Genomic DNA, 8,025 nt, shown 5'->3' on the forward strand with positions numbered 1-8,025 from the left:
AGAATTTCTGTGCTTCATGGAGCAATAACTACTCAAGCTCAAGCATTCTCTCTCTCTCCCTTTTTTTCTAGCTGTTGGTGAAACACTTCAAAATTCTTATAGTGAAAATGAGAGTTGCTCAAATTTAGCTTCAGTCCTGTGTGATTATCCCGAGAAGGCTGCTGCTCATTAGTATGCAAGAAAATTTCTTCTGATTTATTTTATCCTATAAGACATGATACTTAAATACAATGTATTTGAAATGGAGTGACCTCATTTTATACAACATGAATTTCCTATTGCATATATGTTAGATTTGGTTTTATAAAAAAAAAAAATGATACTTGCATGAGTAATAAGAGCATCTATAGTTGCACTAGAGAGATGATGGAAGACAGAGCTGACAAGGCTCAGGTAGGATCTGCCCTGCATGCCATGTTTCCGCACAGTTACACCAGCTGCATTGCAGATATTTGCTTCTTTCTCCTGAACACTTTGGTACTGGTAAGTCCCTGCTGCATGTCACATTGCTGACTGAGGCATACTGAGAGTTTCTTTCATCTCTGCTCAGGTGCTGAGTTAGAATTAGGCCCAGACAGCTCTGCAGATGGAAGATTCCTTGGCTTGTACTGGCTTCTCATTGTTCTAGGAAACAAGACACCAATACTGTAAGTGTGAGGACAAGGCTGTTTGGGAATGCAGTTTTGGGCTCTAGGAATGTAAGAACAGAATTCCTCCCCTTTATTTGGTAGAAAAGAATGTAAGGCTTTATATCTGTGATCTCATGTGAGCATGACCAGAGCTGGCCGTGCTCCAGCCGGTACCAAACAGAGAGCTGCCAGGAGCCCCGGCAAAGCGTGGAGCTCGAGTGACTTGAACACAGTCGTAAGTTCTGCCTCTGTGGTGTTTGTACTGTAATTCTGGGCAGCAATTGCACCTTGTGACAGAGAGGCTAGCTCAGATAAAGTAATCGGCCAAGCTGCCAGACTGCCGCCAGAACTCCTGAGCAGTTACAACAGCAGACCTGTTCTGCTCTCGTGCAATACTTCCTGCATTTCTATATTGGCCCTGCCTTCCCTGGCTTCCTTTGAGTAGGGCAAAATGCACCAAAAGTCTGGCTCCAAGCTCAGAAAGTTATTTTGCTGCCTCTTTAATCTTCATAGCCTGGCAATCTTTGTTCGTGTCCCTCAACTGGGTGGAAAAAACTAACCATTCCCTTTGTAATTTTGCTTCTGAAAGAAGTATGGCAGCAGGAAGGTCTCTAACACTCATGTATGGACTCCCTCCCCCTCTGCCCCAGCTGTGGTGTTATAGACCTCGGACAAACCTCCATGAACATGTGCTGAACTGGTGTGTTCGTGACAGACTGAGGCGACCACACATGACATGAATTAGTATCAGAAGCCCTTCTAAACTTCCCCAGGACTGGCCAAAGGGGTTTGTGTGTATCATGTCCCATACATACTTGCTATCACAGAAGGTGTAGCAATGAAGTACAGCAAGCAGGAACAGGAGGCCGAGGAAACTAGCAAGGCTGACGACACAGTGGAGAAGCCATGTACTATTACCTAGAGAAACAGTTGCTCTTCTAGGTATCTCACAGACTGTTTACCCTGTGCCTCTGTCAGGATGGCATCTTCTAGACAATGCTTTCTTTGTGCTGTACTTTGGAGGACGAGCTAAGTTAGCTGGAATACAGTGCCGGGCACAGAACTAGGACTAAACAACATCCCCCTGTGCCCTTGATGGAGGAACCTTGTCTTTTGCTCTATGGGCACTAATTAGATCCTCCTCCTCACCATTTGCCATAGTCCAGTTGCAGGCCTTGCACATGCATCCCATCAAATTTCAGCTCTGATTCTCTTCCAGCTGAGTACTTTGGTGAAGTACATACGACTGCACACAACTTCCCAGCTATGTCTTCAACTTCACCACCTAAAGCCTTCACCTACCAGCCACTCTTTGGAAGCTATAAATTGGCTTTCGGTCTTCCTGTCACAATATATCTGTAATCCAACAACTAGCAAGACATAATGGTACTGCTGGATTACAATACATAGATCTGGGTGATCATACCATTGACATCTTTGTGTGTTGTGAACTTCTGAATAAACCTGCCTTTCCATTCCCCCCTGTTGGTGGAAGGGAAGACCACTACATCCATCACCTTTCCTAGAATTTCACAAAGGACTTTACAGTTCTGACAGCACTTTTGTTTATCCTTCCCCCTCCTGACAAATTTCCCACTCAAAACTTCAGCTCAGCTGCACAGTTCCTGCTGCAATCCTGCCAATGCTACTGATGTTTGTCTTAGTGCATGAACAGAGGGCTGAATGGGGTTTTGAATGCCGAACACACAAAGGGAAGCTTACCTGGGGGATGACAGGCTATGGTCATGCTCTGGTTCCCAGCTGGGTGGGACACAATGCAGGTTGTCTTAGTCACGTTGGTGCTGTATGCGGTGAACGTGCTGAGAACAGTCACTGTCCCGTTGTCATGGCCCTCTTCCTTGGGGGTGGAGTTGCTCTCTAGGACCCACAAGATCTGGGCAGCCGGCTTCCCCACCATTGCCTTGCACACAGGGTTCCCGTGGTCATCACAGTACATGGTCAGCCTTGGGGGCACTGCACAGCATCAGGAAGGGGAGATGCATGGAGTTAGTTGGCCACCGTTGGGATAGGATGTTTTTGTTCTCTACCCAGAATGAACACAGTGAAAAGAGAAGAATCAGGTTGGAGGTGCCGTCCCGTTAGAGCGGCATGGGCGAGAGACACAAGAGGCAAAGGTCGTGCCTCTTTTTTCCTTTTGCACAACTCTCCCCCATTCAGGTGAGTTACCACAGCCGTGTACCATTAGAGGAGGTTTCCCTGGAGATGGCAGTAGGGAATTATCCCAAATACAGGGCTGAATTAGGCTTTTGTCCTAAGCAGCCATCACACACATGGTTTAAAATGTATTGGAATGCCAGCGCAAGAGGAAATGGGTCCATTCCTGCTGTCTGGATAAGAACATCCCATGTTTGATAGAGTATCTCAGCACTTGGAAGTGTTACTCTCACATGCTTTAGTTCTCTTAAATTAGGGTATTAATGATTGATTCTACAGGATAACCGGAAGCATATGCAGAATCCTCTGTTGGTATATTGGAAATTGCTTCACACCTGTTGTTTCTAACTAGACAGTGGAAAAGGGGGCAGCAGCAGGGAGAAGAGTTTTGGGAAATAAGGAGAAGGGAGAAATGGAGCTACTATCAATGAAATGCATGACAGTTTATCCCAGCAAGAAAGCTCCTCTTCTTTCTGCATACTTCCTCCGGTGTATGGGGCGAGGAGCTTTGTATGTCCAAGCCCAGATGTGGTCCTTTGGAGAACTGTAAAATGAGGAAGGAGTCCCTTACCTAGCACAGTCAGGTAGTACGTCGTGTGGAAATTCCCTTCTGTTGCTACTGCTTCACAGGCGTAGTTTCCCTCATGGTCTATTCCTACTTGCCATATCTCAAGGGCAGAATCCTGATCTGGTCTGAATTTCCAGTTCATGCTGTCACTGCAGTTTGTTCTGTCTGTCTTGTTCTGATCAGCCCTGTAGCCCAAGGTGCAGGAGCCTCCAACCTTGGGGCTTATTTTCCATGTTACCATAGTTATATTTGGTTTGGAAGGGCAGGTGAGCACACAGCTGTTACCTACTGTCGCTGACATGCTGTTGTTCCCTGAAGGAGAGAAAGAAGAAGGATGTGTCAGAAGGTGCCCAAGGATGTCACTCATAGCCTTGGAGTTCTGGTCTGTGCTTCACACAGAAACGTCTGCACTGTTACACGCCAGCGTGAGGCCCTGTCTGTGGCAGCCCAAGAGCTGTGTCTCTCTTCTTAGGTGGGAACAGATCTCCAGGTTCGTGGATGTGTTCGCATACATTGGTCCTTGTTTTCACTCCCTCTGTGAGGTCCTCTCCCTAGGACACTGGATAAATAGCATGACCAGGAAGCAGAGTCTGAATGAGCTGCAGAGCCCATCTGTATGGGAAGATCTCTCAGGTTGCTTTTCCCTCAGTATCACTGCCCAGTACAGCAGAAAAATGAATGTTTGAAGACATTCGCCCCACTTTTGTGCTGGATATAAGCAGCCCTCCTAATCAGGGTAAGTACAAGTGGCAATTTCTGCCCTGCCACTCCAAAGCTTAGATGAACCAATTTCCCTGATTATAGTGGTGGCAGATGAAATAGTAGAGTATGACATTTATCTGGAAAGAAAACACATTCCTGTTTGCTGTTAGATGCAGAGATCCCTGATAGATTCAAGATCACTACCTTGTGACCTGCCTCACCTGTCCTAATAAAAACAAACAAGAAAAACAAACAAGAATTTGCATAATTAATGTAGAGTAGGGAAGAGAAGGATTATAGCTGCATTTTCAGATCCTGCATTTTTGGAATTAGCTTTTCTAAGTGTTTAACTGAGTTTGGAAAGGGGAAAGAACCTTCCCATTAAGTCTTATTAAAACTTCCAACTGAATCAAGTGTCGTAAAATCCCAGTATACTTCATTTGTCAGGCCAAGTCACTGATACCTAAGAGTAAGGCTTGATGGGGTGCTCAGACTGATCAGAAAACCTCCCATCAAACATATTTAATAAATCTGTTAATTATCACAAAAAGTATCATACTCCAAGAGAATCATTACCAGTTGTCATCAAGTCATTGAAGAGCCCAAGTTCAACATCTTATTGGTTGACAATGGAAAAGATACAGTTGCAGCTAGTAATGTTCTGATTTGCAGGTTCCTAGTTTTCCATCAAAAAGGCCTTTCAGCAACTTGTAAAGATCCCTTCCCCTAGATTTTTTTTCTGTCCCAAAGAAGAACTGAGTAAACATCACTCTGATACATTGTCTTTTCCTTCTCTGCCCTTAACAAAGAGTTGGTACTCAGAAGTACCTGTAGCTCCTGCAACTGCAGTGATGGTGAGCAGAACGATGGTGTACATGGTCTTCCTGACAACTTTCAAAGTAGCTCTCGCGTCTGTGCATGATGTGGGTTTCTTGCACCATCCAGCTTGCTGTGAGCTCCCTGTCAACCCCTGCCAGTGATCCTCAGCAGCCAGAGTCACTGCTCTTTCTGTGCTCCTGGGAGCCCTGCAGTGCAGCTACAAAGAGGTCGTTGTTCTTCTAACACCTGTTCTCCTAGCACAAAGCTTCCTGTGCTGAGAATTGGTGAACGGAGAGGAAACGGTTTTGGTATTTGCTTTCTGACCATTGGCGTTCTGCATAGTGTTACTGTGGGAAGACAAACTCTGCGGAAGAACTTGCACGAAGTCTAAGCAGTGTGGTCTGGTTCTGATCTTGCAATAAGAATTTTATCATTGGGAACTGGGGGAAGGATATTCTTAGCTTACCACTTAAAGGATGTTCAACATATTCAAAAAAATCTCTTAGAATTCCTTTTCCTCCCCACTCTACCCTTCCCCACATACCTAACAGCCTAAGACCTTTTCTCTAAAAGACACTGGCAATCACTTCTCCCTTGCAGGGAAGGAAGGTAGATAGGTACATTGTACATTTATGTTACAGCTCTGTTTCTCTGATAATAGTACATCTACAGACAGTTAGGCCAAGGTGGCTTTTTTTTTTTGCACCACTGTTTTGTTTGTTTTTCAAACTCTTCTGGTACTATATGCCCCCCATACATACACAGGTGAAGACTGAAGGTTGTTCCAGTGGTGAGCTGCAGGATTTTGTTTAGAACCAGAAGAGTCCCTTAATTTTTACAAGGTTCTTAAAGACCTTTCCCCAAGCTACTACTGTCCGTCTTCTCATGTGATTAAGACTGCTGTCTTATACCAGCAAAGACAGCTTCCCTAGATATAAGATGAACCTCCCTGGAAATCAATGCACTGAATTTAATTTTATCAGAAAAATGTTAGCCTCCCCAAACTTTGAAGCCACACAGCTGAAATGAATTGGTGACTATTTGCCTGTTCTAAGAACAGAACTCTCCCCCCACAACTACTGTCACAGCAGATTTATGTGTTTCCATGGCTGTGCTGAAATGTGCCTGGAAGGGCTTCAGTTCTGTGGTCAAATAGATGCAAGGCATCCACAAATGGAGGGAATCACTGGTCCGCAGGCAGCCATGTCTCTTCCCCTCCTGCCAAATAGTGGGTGCCATTTAACTGAGAAGAGGCATAGCACCCATTAGTGACTCGAAGGAAAAGCTGGGTAAGTTCAAAAAGAAAGTCAGGCAACCTGTGTTCACAGTTCGTATATTCAGGAAAGCCAACAGCAGCAATATAATGAATCTTCATCTCTGCTGGCTGTTGTTGCTGCAATTACACTTTCTGAAAGTCACTTTGTCAAACAATTTCAGACAGCTAGCTGCACCTTGGTCAATGCAGCTTCTGCTTCAGTGCTGTGTGGCTTGGCAGTTCAGTGCAACAACCATTTCTCATGTTTAGCGGCAGGTCCAAGATGCAAAGATCACATTTAGATCCCTGCAGCGTGAGACATACCATAGTTTCAGCCACAGAATCTGTGGGTGATGTAGCTCAGCACTAAATGGCAGATGCAGCAAGAAATAATGGTCCAAGTAATGAAAATCAGAAGCTTTCAGGGTCCTAATTACTTGGGGTTTAATTGGGAGCAATGCAGCCAGGCACCTGGAAGAATCTAGGGTCATTTTAGAAACTAAGACAGGAAAACTCATGATAAATGGAAAGGGATAATTCCCTACAGCATGTGATGCAATCTAGTCCAGTTATCTTTGGGGTGAGGCCTGATGTTTTGGGGTTTGGGGGTTTTTTTTTGCTAAAGATTCCGCTTGCTCTCTGATAGTGAAATGATGTCTGAAAATCATGTTTGTATTTCTTTACTTAGACTTTTGGGTTTTGAGTCTTTGGATTATGGTCTGGCCACAGCACAGCAACTTACTGCAGGACTATGAAGAATGGAAAGGTTGTATGTGAGCGATTTGACAAGGGGGACAGTTGATGGGTGTTTTTATTTTTGGAAGCTCAAACTCTCAGTCTGACACTAGAGCTGCATCCGAACAGCACGGTGATATTGTGGCAAGAGCACCACTGTGTGCCCCAGGCAGCTGATCTGAACAGCTGAGCTGTTGGACCTGGATGTTCTCCATCAACCTCCAGCACAGCCCTGGAGCTGGTGTTAAGTGTCCTTCAGTGTTCGATTGTTTCCTCCTCAGCTCAGAAGACTTCTGTGTTTTGAGACCCTGTTTTACTTGAAGCGGTAGAGTGCCATGAACGACTGCATGATATCCTGTTTCCTTTGTGTCATTTCTCACTTGCTACCTGCCTTTGTTTTAGCCATTCTGCAAGAGCTCTTGTAAGAGGCTCTGTATGTACATCATACCTCTAGCAGAGGGCCTTATCCTCCCCCTCCTCCCCCCCAGTTACCGATGTACCAGACGCTGGTTTTAGCTACCCTCGTGGGTGTTTCAGAGCATGCTGCTCAGTAGTTGCTCAATGGTTATTTATGGCTCAGCCCCCGGGAGAGCAGGGCTTTGCAAACGTTGGCTTCATGCTGCTGCTGCTGTGCAGCCCCTCTGAGGGCTTTGGTCAGGGTCCAGGCTCCAGCTGCGCTTTCCTCTCCACCTCGTGGTCAAAGCAAGCAACAACGCTCACCGCCCCCCCCCCCCCCCCTTTTTTTTTTCTTTTCCCAATGATCACCTGTATCCCGTTCAAAAGAAAGCACTTCATTTTATTTTTAGGGATGTTCTTTGTTGCTTTCTAGTATTGATGTGGTAAGTTTTGGTTAACTTCTAAATGGAGCGGTTTTAATTCTTGAACTAGGGCATTTCCTTTTGGGAGCACAGAGAAAGGCATTTGCTGAAGCTATTGCTGGATTTATAAATGATCACACAAATACTTTGCCTGCATCAGAAATACTTCTGGGCCAGATCATTAGAGAATATTGTAATCTGGGCAAACATGTTGTAGATCTGCAAGGACAGAATGAGACCATCCCCACCAGCTCTTACAACATAAAACTCAGAACTGTGGGCTACGTGAGCCACCAGTACCCCTGAATTATGTCACACAACAGC

At 45.2% G+C, this 8,025-nt stretch overlaps 1 protein-coding gene across 1 annotated transcript; it reads right to left on the bottom strand.

Annotated features, from left to right (window-relative positions):
- Window positions 1-329: 329 nt before the first annotated feature.
- On the bottom strand, window positions 330-5,058 carry LOC104319212 (cell surface glycoprotein CD200 receptor 1-B-like). The gene is made up of 5 exons (XM_069785763.1): window positions 4,903-5,058; window positions 3,376-3,684; window positions 2,352-2,603; window positions 1,445-1,547; window positions 330-624 (listed from the first exon to the last, which is right to left on the bottom strand). The coding sequence occupies exons 1-5, from the start codon at window positions 4,949-4,951 to the stop codon at window positions 537-539; spliced, it is 801 nt and encodes a 266-aa protein (XP_069641864.1). The 5' UTR covers window positions 4,952-5,058; the 3' UTR covers window positions 330-536.
- Window positions 5,059-8,025: the final 2,967 nt, after the last annotated feature.

The sequence above is a fragment of the Haliaeetus albicilla genome, chromosome 6 (genome assembly GCF_947461875.1).
Source record: "Haliaeetus albicilla chromosome 6, bHalAlb1.1, whole genome shotgun sequence".
In the NCBI taxonomy this organism is placed as follows: domain Eukaryota; kingdom Metazoa; phylum Chordata; class Aves; order Accipitriformes; family Accipitridae; genus Haliaeetus; species Haliaeetus albicilla.

Coding starts and splice junctions, on each gene's coding strand:
- LOC104319212 (XM_069785763.1), bottom strand. CDS start 4,951: ATGTACACCATCGTTCTGCTCACCATCACTGCAGTTGCAGGAGCTACA. Junction 3,685..4,902: donor TGCAGTTGCAGGAGCTACAG/GTACTTCTGAGT, acceptor TCTCTCCTTCAG/GGAACAACAGCATGTCAGCG. Junction 625..1,444: donor TACACCTTCTGTGATAGCAA/GTATGTATGGGA, acceptor CTTGTTTCCTAG/AACAATGAGAAGCCAGTACA.